The following is a 17,374-nucleotide window of genomic DNA, read 5'->3' on the forward strand; positions in this document are numbered from 1 at the left end:
TTAAAGTCCTTATCTTTATATTTATGTACTGAAATGCCCACCATCAGTATACAGTGATGAGATTTTAAAAAAAGAAAGGATCCTTAAATGCTTACAGTGGGGAAAGGTGGGGGGGCTTGGGCTGGGATGCAATGGGAGATTGGGATTGCCATATATACATTACTAATAAAAAAATATAAAATTTTATACTTTAAATATATGCAGTTTACTGTATGTCAATTGTATCTCAATAAAAGTTCTTAAAGAAAAAAAAAAAAGATACTGTGCCTGGAACTGAAAATATTCCAGGGCTTTTTGTTGCTTTTGGAGGGGCAGGGGTTCTAGGTGAAACTAACTGGACCAGATGTTACTGTTGACGATACATGATGATTTATATAAAGGTTCATTAAACATTTTCTCAACTTTTGTGTATGTTAAAAATTTCCCATAATGTAAGTTTTAAAAATCAACAAAAAGCACTATCCAGTATTCTCTAAAGATATAATTGCCTCTGAGAAGAGGAGCTGTAAGAAACCTTCATTGGGGTGGGGGTGGGGGGGTGGCAGGTACAAGCCAGGAATCTCTGGATTGGGCAGTTCTATGGAGGGTACCGCTGTGGGGAACCCATAGCTGAGTTATGATCAAGACCTAGCTGTAGAATGTGTCTTCCTGGGCACTTCTTAGCTAGGCAAGTGTCAGAGTAAATAACGTTCAAGGTCCGGTTTTTAATGCTTTGCTAAATCAGTTCCCACACGAACAAACCCACCTTATTTTTCCATTTCCAGAACAATAATCCAAGTCTCAACCATTCTACAAGACCTGGTTCAAGTCTAACCCTTTTTTTTTCTCTTTTTTTCTTCTCTTTTGTTCCCTCATATTGTTAGTGGCTTCCTGCACCTCTTTTCCCAACCTCAGTGCATGCTCCTAAAAACAGGGACTACGATCTATTTAAAAAATTCTCTCCGCATCAAAAACAATACTATCCACAAAGTCGGAGCTCAATTAACACTTGAATAAATAAAAGCTTTGAAGAGGCCCAAAAGTAAATGACCTAAGGGTTTACTGAGCAAAGCAGTCGGGGAGGCGGGAGTTAGGGATCTTGATTTTAAAAACCCCACATCCACAGCACTTCTCTTTCTGTTACGAAGCTGCTGGATACTTTGACCACCTCGAGCATGTGAGCAAACACCAGTGCATCTGGCGCTGCACAGAAGCGTGAAATCCTGAAAACTGGAATTTAAACCGAATGAGTGCTCTCCCCTTGTGGGTTTGTAATCCCCACGTGCAGTTTAGGCCCGGGCTCTTCACGCGCGCGTCCCGCAGGCTGTACTGTGCGCTAAGCGAACACACTAGCGACGGTTCTCAGCAAACATTCCGCTGTATCCCTGGAACAGCAAAGAGGAATCGAGGGGAGGTTCGGGATCTATCGTAATGCTGCTATGAACTCTGATTCTGAGGCCCCGCAGACGTACACTTTTAGATTTAGCGATTAAGAGAGAACGATTCACCCCCACGAAAGAACAGACTTTACACAAAGACACGTCAGAGCAAAGCATCTGCGAGACCCCTCTCGTTTGAAACCATTGCACCGAAAACAAAAAGCCCAACAACAGGTGTTTTTCACTTTGGGCGCTCTGGGCCTCACGGGTCAGCGCCACCATCTTACCCAGCGCGCCGGTGCGGGCGCGTGAAGGAGAGGGACCGTCCCACTGCAGGGCAGAGCGGACGCCGACAGCGGCTGTCCCGCCTCCCCGCGCGGTCTGGCTCGGGCGGGAACCACCAAGCGCGGACCTCCGGCGGCTCCTAGAGAGGCTGCACGCGGGCACGGCCGGCGGCGCACTTCCGCCCGCGCGCGTCGCCGCCGCGTGGACGGCTGGGCCTCGCCGCGGGCCCGCGCCTCCGTCGGCTGTTGCCGCGGGCCTCGGGGAGTGGGTGAGTGGGGCAGGGCGCGCCGAAAGAGGGGGGCGGGCCAGGGTCTGCGCCGCCGCGGCCTGCCCCGCGCCCGCCGCTGAGCGCGCAAGCTGGCGCGCTTCCTGCGGACTCGCGGGCCGGGACCAGAGCGGAGGACCCGGGCCCGGGAGCGCCGGGGAGCGAGGACGCGCCTTGTCCACCCCCACCCCCGGGCGGGGGCCTCTGTCGCCCGGCGCTCCTGCGGCCGCCCGCCCCTCCTTATATTGATGCCGGCTTGGAGGAGAGGCTGGGCTGGCCGGCGGTCGCAGACCTGGCCTCTGGCCCGGGCCCGGGTTCGGCCTTGGCCGATCACCCTATGTCGCGGGCCACGGTTCTTGCATCTCTAAAATGGAGGCTGGCAGTATCTGCCCTACCTGCACTACTGGGTGATTGCAGGGTTGGCTCTGCCTGCCTAGAAACTCGCTCTGAACCCGGCAGCCTTTAGAATCTTCTGGGAAGCCTTCTAAATGCTGAGGCCCCAGAATCACCAGGTGATTGTGATAAGGAGCGGGGACTGAGAACCACTGGCCCGGAGTGTCAGGTGACAGTACGGCGATCGACCGTGGGCTGTGTTCTCGCCCGGAACGTGCACTTCCTCCAAAGTGGATCACAGTCATGAGAAAGCAAGTCTTTTGTCCAAGAAGACAGGGATCAAAATCTGGTTTGGTCACTTGTTTCCTACTGCTTAGAATGGTGCATGTCACAAAACATGTACCACTGATTAAATCAATTAACTTCTGATTACTTCCCGACCTAGTGGAAGAGTTTGATTATTTGGCTTGTTTCTCAACTTTTTATTACTTTCAAATAAATACAAAAATAGAATTGTGTACTGAATGTACCAACTCATAATCGATCTAGTTTCATCTGGTACCCTCACCCCCACTGGATTATTTTAAAGCAAATCGAAATGTACCGTTTCATCCATTAAATACTTGTTTATGTTTATAGAACACAACTCAAACATAAAACCGTTATCAATCTCATAAGAATTTCACGTTACCATCTCTGCAGTGAACGTTTACATTTCCTCTCGTCTCTCTCTTTTTTTTTTTCTCCCATTATCTGGTTGTCCAAATCCGGAGTCAAACAAGCTACACATGTTACACTTGGTTGATGGCTTATATTTCTTTATCTCCTCCCTGTTTATTATTGTTTTTCCATGTATTTCACTTGTTGAAGAAGCCAACTTATTTGTCCTGTAATGTTTCTTACATACTGAATTTTGCTTTTTCCATCCCTGTGGTGTCCTTTAATAAACTGGTATTTTAGATGACAGCTTTTTCCAGATTCAGGTTATACTTTTTGGCAAGAAAACCTCCTAGATTACTTTGTACTGCATATTGCATCACATCAGGAGTTAGATCTTATCTCTCTTTGTGGTGTTAAGATTGATCACTGGACCTTTTCCATACAAATTGTATTGCAGGGTGGCTAATTGATCAGGGAATTACAGAAGGATGCCAGCTAATAACTACAGAAGGAATGAGAAAATATCACCTTTTGGCAACCCCTAATGAAATATTGGATCCTGGAAATGATCATTAGTGGCTGTTAACATCAGAAAAAGAGAGGCAGCCAGACAGCGTGTAGTCCCTGATGGAAGTACCCAATACCACTTGTCAGGTATTCTTAGATGATGGGTGGGGAATAAAGATGAAATAAGATTGAACATGAGTTGATAATTGTTGAAGCTCAGTGATGGGTATGTGACAGTGCATTATACTAATCTCTCTACTTCTGTATGTGTTTGAAATTTTTCATAACAAAAGTTTTTTTTAAAAAAAAAAGATCAACTAGTTGACTAGTGAGTTCAGGTCAGCCTGATCCATTATAGTTCTCCATTAGCCTTTCACTAAGTGGTTCTCAAAACTGACTGCATGTTACAATCACAGGGGAAGATTTTTTTTTTTATTATTTTAATTCTAAAGCGCATGTGTCTTGCAGAATTTCCTGTTTATTGTTCTGGGATGGAGCCCAGTCATTGATATATTTCAAAATCTGTCTAGGTGATTCTAATACTCTCCAGGATTCTGTACCGCTGGCTTAGATCTATTTGTTATGCATGCAAAGTGATTATATTCTATTATACCTTCTGCATTTATTACCTTAAATTTTTAACTTTCTACATTCTGTTTATTCTCCCATCTCTTGCAAGCTGCAGTCCAATAAGAAAGACTCTGCAAATTAAACTACTTAATTATCAGAGGAAGTCTTGATCTTGGGAGTGAAAATGTGGACTAACACAAGGAAAGGACACTAGCAATAACCTGAAGGCTTGTGTGTGGGGTGGAGAGATGTACCGCCCACCTATTGTGTGACGTGTGGGAGAGCTGACCGTATCCCCAAAAGGAAAGGGAAATTAGGCGATATGTACTTAGAAAAGCATGTTCATCACTATGACACATTTCATAAAAATCATCAGTATTAAGTTAAATATAAAATAAATTAAAATCAAATAAATAAATGAAGTGCTGCTTATTGCAACCAAAAACAATTCAAAGATTTAAAAGAAAAGTTAATAATCTCCACCACCACCACCATCATTTTAATCACCCCCAAGATAATCAACATTAGCAGTACGGTGTATATCCTTCCTTGCCGTGCTGTTTCCGTCTTGTATAATGCAGGGGTTTGGGCATTGTTCTAAAAATGAGATTATGCCACAGCCATCCGTAACTTTTCTCATCGCCATCCCTTCAGGACAAGAGTTACAGACCTGACTGAACTGCAGAAGAAATAGTTCGTGATATGAATGTACAATAAAAAGTTGTTTTCCTATTGATATGTATGTATACATTCAGATGGTTTCTAAATTTTAGCCACCTTAAAAGTAGCACAGTAAACATCATTGTACATAGATCCTTTATTTCTGTAACTTAGAGTCCCCAAAATGGGATTGCTTGGGTTAAAGCATGTTGCTGTTAGCAGCATCATTGTTACTGGTAATATATATTGCCAGATTACTCTCCTGAAACATAATAGCAATTCATACTTCCACCACTAGGAAAATGCAGGTACGCATTTTCCCTTGTCCTGGTTAGCACTGGATAGCATTAATATTTGCCAGCTGATGTGTGGGAAATTATGTCTGTTTATTTCTTTAATTTGCATTTCCTGTAACTACTGGGTGACTGAGCACTTTTTATTATTTTTTTTTAATGCATTTGCCTTACCATTTCTTAGGGGCATTAACCCTTTATCATATAGTACAAACAGTTTTCTCCAGGTGTTTTTTTGGTCCTTTGATTTTAAGTCTTTTGATATATGTAAGTTTCTATGTGGTAAAAATGTCTTTTTAAAAAGTTTCTGGGTTTCATGTCTTGCCAGTAAGGGCTTTCTCATCCCAAAAGTTATATACATATTCTCCTAATTTTTTGAACATATTTTTTGGACCTTTCACATTTATATTTACAAACCATGTGGAACGTATTTTTATATACAATGCAAAATAAGGATCTTGCTTTGTGTTTTTCTGCAAAAATACCGAATTATGTCAGTGTTGTTCATTAAAAAAGCTACCCTTTTTACACTTTTGTTGTATATTGGTTTCTGTAATACCTGGGTTTATTTCTGGACTGTCCCTTCTCTGTCACCTCTATTTTTGTGCCAATATTATTCTCTTTCCATTATGTCTGCTTAGTGTAGTAAGTGTTAATATCTAGACGGGTAAGTCACTACTCACTACTTTGTGTACTTTTCTTGCCCGTTCTCAGACAGGTATTTTTTCTTTCATGTGATCTGTGGGTTGCTTTTGTTCCAAGATAAATCCCACTGGAAATCTGATAGAATTTACATTAAATATATATACATTAATTATGAAAAGATAGACATTTCTGTGATAGTAAATATTCCATCAGGGAAGCTAATGTGTATCTCTTTTTGGATCTTTAAGGGCCTATTCCTTTCCTGTTAACTTTCTAGTTATTTTATAGGGCTTTTTTTCTCGTGTGACTGAAGGTTTTTTCCCTCATTTTTACTTTTATCTGGTTATTGCTAGAACTGAGAAAAGTTTTTGATAGTTTTATTTCTCCTATAGATGATATATTTATCCAACTCTGTCAAATTTTCTTGTTTTAGTAGTTTTTCTTAAACGTATATGTTTGTTTCTTTCCCTGACATCAATGTGGATACTCTACAATTGGTTATATATATAAGTCTGAGTTTATGCTAATTTCATCTGATGCATATCTCCTATCACAGAAGTATATCAGAGATAGATGTGCCCAAAAATAATGAAAGGAAGAAGAGATCTCAGGGGGAATCTACACTCTCAACAGGTTGTTGCTGATCACTTATAAAACCAGAAGCCCAAGTGGTAACCCCTCATGGACTCTATTATTAGGAGAGTGAGACATTCACTCAGCATTACTGTGTGGTATTAGCATTACTGTAGAGTGTTGTAGAGCATTGCTGTGGTTTATGATGGTTCAGAGAAAGGGCTGCTCACCGAGGGCACCAGAGGTATCATCTAGTAAGCATAATTAAAGTCCGTCTCTTGCCCAGAATCTCACTAGAGTTGTTTATTGTTTATTAGAAGGACTTTTTAAAAAAATTAATAAGCAGAAAGTGCAGAGTTCTTATATACCCACTCCCCTGGCCAATTTCCCCTAATATTAGCATCTTGCATTAGTGTGGTACTTAGTGATGAGCCAGCACTGACACATTATTATTAACTAAAGTTTACTAGGGTTCATTCATGAGCTGTGTTATATATTCTATGGGTTTTGACCAATGTACAATGATGTGTATCTGTCTTTACTGTATCATACAGAATAGTTTGCTGCCCTAAAAATCCTATGTGCTCCAGCTATTCATTCCCCCCTCCCTTCCCCCGAACCACTATCTTTTTTTTTTTTTTTTTAAACAACAGAAATTTATTCTTGCACAATTCTAGAGGCTAGACATCTGAAATCAAGGTGTCATCTGGACCTTTGTTACGGATAATAAAGCTACAATATGAGGAACACTTAAGACAGAAGGTGACATGATAGAGTCGCCCTGGAGCTAGGGTCCTGGTGTCTGAATCCCAGCTCTGCCACTTACTAGCCATGGGACCCTAGGCAAGTCACCACCTCCCTGTGTCTCAGGTTCCCCATCTCTAAAATGGGGATGACGATATCATACCCACCTTGTAGAGTCAAACCACTGTCCTTTTACTCTCCCCATAGTTTTGCCTTTTCCAGCATGTCATATAGTTGGAATTCAACTATAGTTTTTAATTGACTGGGCTTAACTTTTTTAAAATTTATTTTTGTTTCTGTTAGCAGTTATACAAGGTTTGGTAATTTGTGGTTTTAACTGATTAAGAGTTACTAAAGTCTTCCTTCAAATTTCTGTGGAAAACTATTAGAGAACAGGAATCCAGACTGTTCTTAATAACCAAAACAGAGGTAACAGTAAAACTCACAAGAACCTGTTTTTGGTGATTCTGAGCAGTGATGTGTAATAATCCCTAAGTGATCTTCTCATTGCAGGGTGGAAGATGTCTATGGATGTGACATTTCTGGGGACAGGCGCAGCATACCCATCCCCAACCCGGGGTGCCTCTGCTCTGGTCCTTCGGTGTGAAGGCGAGTGCTGGCTCTTTGACTGTGGGGAGGGAACCCAGACACAGCTTATGAAAAGCCAACTTAAAGCAGGTTAGTGTGCATTCAGCTATCTCATTAAGGCTGTCTCTTGTTCTGCTTCATTTGCTTGACTCTTCTTGGGCCTTTTGCTGAGAAACAGCCCTGACAGTTGCATCCCATCTTGGTGCTGGAGCCTCAGAAGACGCTGAGGCATCTGGCACACCCACCGAGGTAACTAACTAACTAACTAACTTACTTTCTCTCTTTCTTTCTTTTTCTTTCTTTCTTTCTTTCTTTCTTTCTTTCTTTCTTTCTTTCTTTCTTTCTTTCTTTCTTTCTTTCTTTTCTTTCTTTCTCTTTTTCTTTTTCTCTTTCTTTTTTCTTTCTTTCTTTCTTTCTTTCTTTCTTTCTTTCTTTCTTTCTTTCTTTCTTTCTTTCTCTCTCTCTCTCTCTCTCTCTCTTTCTTTCTCTTCCTTCCTTCCTTCCTTCCTTCCTTCCTTCCTTCCTTCCTTCCTTCTTTCTTTCCTTTCTTTCTTTCAATCTCCCTCTCTCTCTCCCTCCCTCCTACTTCCCTTCCTTCCTTTCTTATTTATTTACATGTTTACTTGTCCTTCTTCCTGTAAATATTGAGAGCAAGGATTTATATAGGCTTAGGGCATGGAGGATGGAGTGGGATACGTCAGACGTATTAAATAGGCACTGCCCAAGCAAAGGGACATAGGCGTAAGTATCACGAGAGAATACAGAGGGTGGTAGACGTTCTGGGGAGTGAGATGTTCTTTTCCACTTGAGATCATCAGGGTGGATACTATGGGTTGTTAAAGAAGGGGGAAGGATTCCCCGGGCTGGGAAGAAGGGCATTCCAGCCATAGAGCGAGCCTAGCACCAGGCAGACCAAAGAGTACGGTGTTCACCAGAGCCTTGGTCCAGAGTCAGGTAGACCAGGGTTCCAGTCCCAGCTGTGTCTTGGCTTATTACCTAAGTAGATCAGCAAACTTAAGCTTTACTTTCTTCATCTTTAAAATGGGGTTAAAAACTCAACTTAAAAGGGGTGTTATGAGAATTTTATATAATAATGTCTTCTCTGTGTGGTTGTCTCCTTCTCATCAGTTAAATCTTAGCTCAAATGCTATCTCCTCAAAGGCTTTCCCTGAACATCTGGGGTTAAGTAATTTCTCCCTCACCCCAGGGATTCTACTATTTTGTGCTAATTTTATTGACTTCTTAGCATCATCACTATCTAAAATTATGTTAGTTAAATTGTTGTTTCTGTGTTCACTGTGTATTTCTCTGTACGATAAAGTCAACTCAGTGATCACTTACATACCTAGTAGATGCCTAGTAGTATCTGTTCAGTTAATGGGTGAATGAAATGTTCAGTACTCAGTACAGTGCCTCTCACTTGTTCGGTCTTGATAAATGGTAGTTATTGAAATTATTCCTGCGACTCACCACAGTACCTGGCATTTGATGACTAAAGGAAAGATAGTTCTAGCATCCAAGGATCCAGTGGTCTAGTGGTGAAAACCGACATGCAGACAGATATGGTGTAATGTGATAAGTAAGAATAATGGAGGTGTTCTCTAACTACTTTTGAAGCACAAAGGAGGGGGACATTAACTATATCTGTATGTTCAGAGAAAACGACCTAGAGATGGTATCAGTTGAGCTAGGATGTAAGAGATGAATAGCAGTTTCTCTGGGGAGAGAAGTAGGGATGGACATTCAAAGACAATAAAGTAAGCAACAAGTAAAGGAGTTCCCAGGAGAGAAATGACATGTTTGGGGAATATTAAGCCATCCAGAACTTTGAGTACTTGGCTGGACAGATGGGAGATAAGAATGTTTAAACAAGTAAATAAGGGCAAAAAAACCCCAAACAACCCAATCCGAAAATGGGCGGAAGACCTAAATACACATTTCTCCAAAGAAGACACAGATGGCCAAGAGACACATGAAAAGATGCTCAACATCACTAATCATTAGAGAAATGAAAATCAAAACCACAATGAGATATCACCTCATACTGGTCAGAATGGCCATCATCAAAAACTCTAGAAACAATAAATGCTGGAGAGGGTGTAGAGAAAAGGGAACCCTCCTGTACTGTTGGTGGGAAGGTAAATTGGTACAGCCACTATGGAAAATAGTATGGAGGTTCCTTAAAAAACTAAAAATAGAACTACCATATGACCCAACCATCCCACTACTGGGCATATACCCTGAGAAAACCATAATTCAAAAAGATACATGTACCACAATGTTCATTGCAGCACTATTTACAATAGCCAGGACTTGGAAGCAACCTACATGCCCATCAACAGATGAATGGATAAAGAAGATGTGGCACATATATACAATGGAATATTACTCAGCCCTAAAAAGGGACAAAATTGAGTTATTTGTAGTGAGGTGGGTGGACCTAGAGTCTGTTATACAGAGTGAAGTAAGTCAGAAGGAGAAAAACAAATACTGTATGCTAACGCTTATATATGAAATCTAAAAAAACAGTACTGATGAACCTAGTGGCAGGGCAAGAATAAAGACACAGACATAGAGAATAGACTTGAGGACATGGCAGGGGTGGGGTGGTGGGAAGGGTAAGTTGGAATGAAGTGAGAGAGAGTAGCATTGACATATATACACCACCAAATGTAAAATAGATGGCTAGTGGGAAGCTGCTGCAGAGCACAGGGAGATCAACTGGATGGTTGGTGATGACCTAGAGGGGTGGGAGGGAGGCTCAAGAGGGAGGGGATATGGGGATATATATATAAATACAGCTGACTGACTTTGCTGTAAAGAAACAAGAAACTGGCACAACATTGCAAAGCAATTATACTCTAATAAAGATCTGAATTAAAAAAGAAGTAAGGGCGGACTATGAGGACTCCTGTGGTATTTTAAGGTATCTGGACCTCATTATTCTATTAGCAACAAAGAATCATTAAAAACTTTTAAGCCAAGGAATGACATGGTCTGATTTGTGTTTTAGAACAGCTTTCCAATGGCAAATGTGCTGGGAGAAAGAGAATGGCATCAGAAGACCAGTTCCAAGGCAGCTGCATTCACCTGAGAGAGAGAAGTTGAAGATGTTGAAGCAGGAAGTAGGGATAAGGGTGAAGACAAGAAACTCAGATACTTGGAGAGCCAACAGGAGGTGGTGCCTAAGTGAATGTCTAGGATGTGAAGTGAAGAATTATTGCAAGTTACAGGTGGTGATGTCCCAGACCTAGATAGGGAGTTAGGAACAGAGCTGTTAGAGGAAGGAACTAATGCATATCACTTGGGACACATGGCCTCGAGGTGTACACAGTTCACCCCTAATTATATATTGTCTTATGTTGAAACCCCGAGGTCAGAGCAGGTATTAGGCTTTACCTCCCTTGGATCACACAGGGGTTCCTTTCCTGAGAACTGTCAGGGTAGGCACATGCCAAAGTGGAGGCTGTAATATTTAACATTTTAGAGAGTAGGGATTGAGGTGGCAGGGTGATTAAAATAGAAACAAGTAACTGTTGTGTCAGGAGGTTTGGGTCTTTTTATTTAGTACCTGTATCAGTTATCTAATGCTACATAACAGATTATAAAATTTAGTGGGTTGTTTGCATTTATTATCTCATAGTTCCTGTGGGTCAGGGAGTTCGAGCCTGTCTTAGCTGGATTCTCTGCTTCTGGGTCTCACTAGACTGCAGTCCAGGTCTTGGCCAGGGCTGCAGTCTCATCAGAGTAACTACTAGGGGAAGAATCTGTTTCAGTGCCCACTCAGGCTGTTGGCAGAGTCCTTGTAGTTGTAGGACTGAGGCTGCCTGCATCAGCTAGAGGCATCCTGTAGTTCCTGGTCATGGGGGTTACTGCTTCAGGGTAGCTTGCTTCCTTACTGCCAGCAAGGGAGAAAGAGACTCAAGAGCAAGTCTGCCAGAAAGATGGAGTCTTACAAATAACATAATCATATTGCATCTTTGTGCCGTATTTTACTGGTTGGAAGCAAGTGCCCAGTCCCACCCACACTCAAGGGGAAGGAATTAAAGAAGAATGTGAACAGCAAGAGGCAGGGGCCATGGGTACCACCTTAACTCCATCTGCCTCATACCTTTCTCTAATGTTTTATATTTTACCGCTATTTTGTGTATATTTTTTTAAACAGTTCACAAAGCTTGACCTTTTTAAAATAAAAGTTTGGCAAAAACAATAATAATAATAAAATGAAACAGAAGGGAACTTTTAGTTTACAAAATTTTTATTGACATAAGAAAAAAATTCCTGGCCTCAGAGAGGAGGGTGATATGGTTATCCTTGAACATTAGCTAAGACGCTCTAGGGCTTCAGAAGCCACAGTCTCAACCTGGATGGAATGCCGCACCCTCAGTACATCTTGGTCTCTCTCAATAACCCAATACAGACCTATCACTGTTGGAGGCATTGAAGCCCTTTTAGCTTATACTACCTCCTGGGATAATAATATTTTATGGGTTTCATAAGGAAGTACTTTCCTGTTTCTCTAAATACTTCTTTCAAGTTCCCATGGTCCTAACATGCAAGCATCTAATTAAAAAGTATAGGTTTGCCATGTGTATTTTTTTCATAATTGTAAAGAGTGAGCTTAAGCCTTTTTTCCCTCGAAAATGATTACAAAAAGTATTATAAAAGTATAATTTTAAAAGTGATTTAACAAGTATACATGCTCATTGTAAAAGTTCAAACGAAGCAGAAAAATATAAATAAGAAAAGCCTAAATTCCCCTCTCTTCAGTGAAGTTTCTTTACATGTAGATGTGGTGATGGTATAGGTGTATATGTGTGTGTGTTTGTGTATAACTTTTCATAAATGGAATCAAACTGTACTTGGTGTGGCCCACTTTTTTTCAGCTGAATAGTACATATGAACGATGCGCTGCGGACGTTTTCCTGCGGCAGTAAATATCACTGCATCATCCCTTAGAGCACGCTTAGTAGTCTACTCCCGTATGGAGGACATTTTCCCTGGTAACTTTCTTGTTCTTAAGTGAAAGGGAACTCATGCATTTTTCTTTTTTCATTTGATAGCTTCCCCTTACCTTTGATAATTGTGGTTGCCGTTCCTTCTGCCTCTGAAATCAAATTTCTTGAAAAGTGAAATGTTTGTCTTGCCTGAAACTGTGATGACTGCGGGAAGTACTTTTTCTTACTTAATTTGTCTCACTTGCTTTGAGTTCACGAATTGTTTTGGTGTTCAGTTTTGGCTGTGTTTTGCAGTAGATAGGGAGAGGCCCAGAAAGTCTGACTTGGCAGTTTTGGGGTCAGCGTGAGACCAGGACTCAACAACTATTGTAGTTCTTTTGTCTGCTGAGTCCTCAGGTCACATTTGGAGGTGTGTTGGCAGCCCAGACAGCAGGAAGGGGGAAATGAAAGGGTTCCAGAAGTGAGAAAAAAGAGAAAACGAGGACTAAAAAGAGAAAACAAAAAGGAGCATATTGAGGAAACTTGTAGCGTGGCTCCTGGGAATTCTCAAGGTTCAAGATCAGCCTCTGCCCAGCCTGTCGTGTTCTGCCACAGGGGCCTGGTGGGACCACTGGCTTGGAGAACACTGTTACCTAAATGTCACAGGACAAATCCCATCACAATGAACTATTCCTATTCTTTTATGGTATCAATAAACTGTTCCTGTTCTTTTATGGTATCAGATGTTTGAAATAGGTGGGCCATGAGCTAGGACTGGAAGCTACTGTTACACTAAAAATGTGTTGATTGTAACTGTTACTTTTAAAAGGCCTTGTGGTGCATCTCAGAAAAATGTCAGTGTGGCTTCCTGCCACATACCAGGAGTAAATTCAGTTTACCATTGGCTAACTCAAGTTACAACCGAAGTCAATATGCACTGGAAAAGCTGTTGTGTTAGTTCAGACTGAAAGGAAGGGATGGGGCCCCGTGCCTTTACATAGCCCCGTGGGGGATCTACCCTCTGATCTGCACTTGGGGGTCTATTGCCCACCTCCTCCCCCTCGTTTCTTCATCCCACTCCCTTTCCACCTCCCTCGTTCTCCCTCCTTCCTTTCCTTTCCCTCCGCCATCCCCCTTCCTTTTTCTCCTTTCCTTCAGCCTCACCCAGACAAGCAGGCTCTGGCTTGGTTAGTTAATCTCTGTCCAGTGTGGAGTCCTTAAAAGGCAATTTTGGGTTCAGGCACTGGTCCAATCCGTTGGAGCCAGGGGAACATTTTTATGCTGGAAGTATTGTACATATTTGCTGTTCTCAGAGGGAGCAGTAGGGGGCAGTGTAACTGCCAGATGTTTTTAACACTTGAGGCCTATCTGGTTACTTAAGTGAATCATTTTGGTAGAGTTTTTTCTTTTCTTTTTTTAAGTAAAAGGATGTGTAAGAAAGTACTCTTAAAATTGTAACATTGTGTAATTTGAAGTTGTTTTATGGAAAAAGGGTATATCTTATTAAAACCATCTAGTGAAATAATACCCGTCTTTCTTGCTTCTGGAATCATGTAGAAAAATATAAAAAGAAATAAGTTTATGGTGATAAGTAGAACTTCTGAATTCATTTTGTTGCTTTGTATGTAAGTTTTTATGCATGTTTCAAGTAGCTTTGTATGGGTTTTATTTCTGAAAAATACCCAAGTTTATTTCTCTGCCTCAATCAAAAGGGAGAATTACCAAGATCTTCATTACGCATCTTCATGGAGACCATTTCTTTGGCCTTCCTGGCCTCCTCTGCACAATCAGCCTGCAGAGTGGCTCCGTGGTCACCAAACAGCCGATTGAAATCTATGGCCCTGCAGGGCTTCGGGACTTTATCTGGCGAACTATGGAACTTTCTCACACAGAGTTGGTCTTCCCTTATGTGGTCCATGAGCTGGTGCCTACAGCGGATCAGTGTCCTACAGAAGAACTAAAAGAATTTGTACACGTGAATGAAGCAGACAACCCTCCCAAAGAAGGACAAGGAAGAACTATCCTGTTAGACTCAGAAGAAAACTCATACCTCCTGGTTGATGACGAACAGTTTGTCGTGAAAGCTTTTCGCCTCTTTCATCGAATACCCTCCTTTGGCTTTTCAGTTGTGGAGAAGAAACGCCCAGGTAAACTCAATGCACAGAAACTGAAAGACCTCGGTAAGTGTTTTTTTTCCTTTCTCATCAGTCAAGTTGTTAACCGAAGCAGTTAGAAGTGTCATAGAAACCTTCCTTTCTTGTCTCCCAGGCTTAAAACTGACATTTTCTCCACTTACTTCCTTTGCCCAATAAATAAATAAACACTGTTTATTAAGGGAAATCCCTGGGGCCAAAAAGATGCTATACGGAGCAAAAACCAAGTGTATATGCGATTTCTCTCTTCAGCTCCTTGGATGCACATTCTTAGTCTGTCTTATCTTCAGCTTTTACTGTCTTGGTTGGTGGGGTGGTGGTGGTTGTCTCAAATCTAGGCTTTTATTTTTTTCATGTCATCTTTCTGAAATATGTTTTCACTGACATCTTTGGCCAGAGACTTTTCGCCATAGCTTTTAACCTTGCAGTTGGGACCAGCTGCTTTCTGGGTTTTCCTTCTTTTTTGATTTTGCCTAGTCAGTCAACCTTGATTAAGTTAATTTGATGTTTAGAACACTGCCTCAACCAGTATTATATATCTGGGTTCATCACACTTCGAAGCAAGCATTCAAAGATTGGCTTGGGGCCCATCTGAGGCTTCATACCTTCTCCATGCTAGGCCAGCATGTGTGAGGGTTCTTCAGCACCTCTCCCAAAGCAGTGTCCAGGTACATCATTCCTCCAGCGTTACCACCTTCCTTGGCATGGCTACGACAGAGCCTGTGAAAAACATGATGATGGTTTTTTATGTGTTCTTTTCTTTATTTACACAACCTCTTCTTTCTTCCTCAGCTAAAACAAAATGCTAAGTAATGAGGAAAAGTGCCTTAGGCCAAAGGTATTTTTATTATCGAAAAACCTGTGAAAATAGTATTTTATTGGGAAACTTTAAACATGATTTATATTGGAAATAGTGAACACATTCTATTTGTATGTTTTACACAGAGTGATGATCAGGTGTTTTTCTCTATTAATGTGAGATTTAAGCACTATCTGCAAAGATTATGTATAACTACCTGAAATTCTCCTTGATCTTGTGATCCAAACGATTTCCTCTTAACAATTTTTTTTATTCTGTTAGTTTGTCAGTACCTTGTCATTTAAACGGGCTCTTTAGTTTTATCCAAAGATCAGCTTATTAAATACAGCACTCTCAAAAAAATGTTATTCCCATGCACAGCAGAGAATCCAGGCTGTTATCTTGACTGTAATAGGGTTTTAGTGGGACTTACAAGCTAAAAACTCATCTGACACGTGTGCTTGGAAATGTTTTAAGTACTCAGGCATTGCTAATATCAATAGCCAACAGTGAACTTTTAAAAATGTATAAATATTCCAGTTTTCCACAAGTAATAAAATGTTTATAACAATTATGAAAAGAATTGGACGCCTTTTCCATTTGCTATTTGCTGTGCTGTTGAAACAGACTCTCTTAACAAGTCATAAGTTCCATTCCCGTGATGTGATGTTATCTGCCTCCATCATTAGGTGTTCCGCCAGGTCCTGCCTATGGGAAGCTGAAAAATGGAATCTCTGTTGTTCTGGAAAATGGAATTACAATTTCTCCCCAAGATGTCTTAAAAAAGCCTATCGTTGGAAGAAAAATCTGCATTTTGGGTGACTGTTCCGGGGTTGTGGATGATGGAGGCGTGAAGCTGTGCTTTGAAGCAGACCTGTTGATCCACGAAGCGACCCTGGATGACACGCAGATGGACAAGGCGAAGGAGCATGGCCACAGCACGCCGCAGATGGCAGCAACCTTTGCAAAGTCGTGCCATGCAAAGAGGCTGGTCCTGACTCACTTCAGTCAGAGGTACAAACCAGTTGCCTTGGCCAGAGAAGGAGAAACAGACGGGATTGTAGAACTTAAAAAGCAAGCAGAATCAGTGTTAGATCTCCAAGAAGTGACTCTAGCAGAAGATTTTATGGTGATTGGCATTCCAATCAAGAAATGAAGCCAGTGTTCCTGAATGCATTCTGACGTGTCTTTGAATATGTTACTGAACCAACAGTCAAGTTTGTTGTGTTGTCGTTGTCGCTGTTGTTGTTGTTTTGGTCTGAAATTATTTGGGTCCTAATAATCCTAAAAAGGATGGAGCTGCATTGCTGAACTAACTCAGCATTGAGAAGGGAGCAAGCTTTTTGATAATAAATCACTTTAAAAAGAATAAAACCAGCATCCTTCTTAAAGTTCACATTTGACAAAATGATAGACTATTCAGGTATACATGTTTCATGGCTGCTGCCTCAGAGATTAGCCAGTATGCCACGCAATCCTGGGCTGAGCTTCTGCCCGGCTTTATGCTGTTGTTGGCGAAGTACAGAAGGCTTGGCCCTTCTGGCTAAAAATGGTATTTTGGCAGTTTGTGTTGAATCTGTTCATGTTATTAACAGAACAGAGAGAAATGTGATGAGACATTGGATATGCAGAATTAAAGCTGGCATGTTAAATCTTGAATTCTTTGCTAGAATACTGAATGCAGGGTCAGGCTAGGTGTTTTTCCTTCAATTAATATTTTTTTGAACTTCCCAGTTTGCTCTAAACCTGTGGTTCTCGGTTGAAGGTGATACTATTCCCTTAGGTGGAGTTTTGAAATTGTGGGGATGTTTCTTGTCAAAACTAGGGGGGGTTCCTACTGGTATTTAGTCAGTAGGGGCCAGGATGCTAGATTCTACAAAGTTTGGTCAGTCCTAAACAATGAAGAATTATCTCATCCCAAAATGCTTATTGCAGGCCTGTTGAGATACACAGCAAGTTAAAACTTATACTCCCACTGTGAATATACTTTATAAAAACTAATGA

At 41.3% G+C, this 17,374-nt stretch overlaps 1 protein-coding gene across 3 annotated transcripts; it reads left to right on the top strand.

The window, feature by feature from the left end:
• The first annotated feature begins 1,783 nt into the window (after positions 1-1,783).
• On the top strand, positions 1,784-16,739 carry ELAC1 (elaC ribonuclease Z 1). 3 transcript variants are annotated; one of them, XM_057698035.1, is made up of 5 exons: positions 1,794-1,911; positions 3,359-3,555; positions 7,407-7,571; positions 14,131-14,598; positions 16,060-16,739. In XM_057698035.1, the coding sequence occupies exons 3-5, from the start codon at positions 7,415-7,417 to the stop codon at positions 16,524-16,526; spliced, it is 1,092 nt and encodes a 363-aa protein (XP_057554018.1). In that variant the 5' UTR covers positions 1,794-1,911; positions 3,359-3,555; positions 7,407-7,414; the 3' UTR covers positions 16,527-16,739. The 3 variants fall into 3 exon arrangements, with proteins under 3 accessions (XP_057554019.1, XP_057554018.1, XP_057554020.1); XM_057698036.1 differs by lacking the exon at positions 3,359-3,555 and having other exon boundaries at positions 1,784-1,911; XM_057698037.1 differs by lacking the exons at positions 1,794-1,911; positions 3,359-3,555; positions 7,407-7,571 and adding an exon at positions 12,373-12,484.
• Positions 16,740-17,374: the final 635 nt, after the last annotated feature.

The sequence above is a fragment of the Hippopotamus amphibius genome, chromosome 11 (genome assembly GCF_030028045.1).
Source record: "Hippopotamus amphibius kiboko isolate mHipAmp2 chromosome 11, mHipAmp2.hap2, whole genome shotgun sequence".
In the NCBI taxonomy this organism is placed as follows: domain Eukaryota; kingdom Metazoa; phylum Chordata; class Mammalia; order Artiodactyla; family Hippopotamidae; genus Hippopotamus; species Hippopotamus amphibius.

Excerpts from the sequence above, each read along its gene's own strand:
- ELAC1 (XM_057698036.1), top strand. The coding sequence starts at position 7,415 with ATGTCTATGGATGTGACATTTCTGGGGACAGGCGCAGCATACCCATCC. Across the intron at positions 7,572-14,130 it reads GAAAAGCCAACTTAAAGCAG|GGAGAATTACCAAGATCTTC; the intron begins GTTAGTGTGCAT and ends CTCAATCAAAAG. Across the intron at positions 14,599-16,059 it reads ACAGAAACTGAAAGACCTCG|GTGTTCCGCCAGGTCCTGCC; the intron begins GTAAGTGTTTTT and ends CTCCATCATTAG.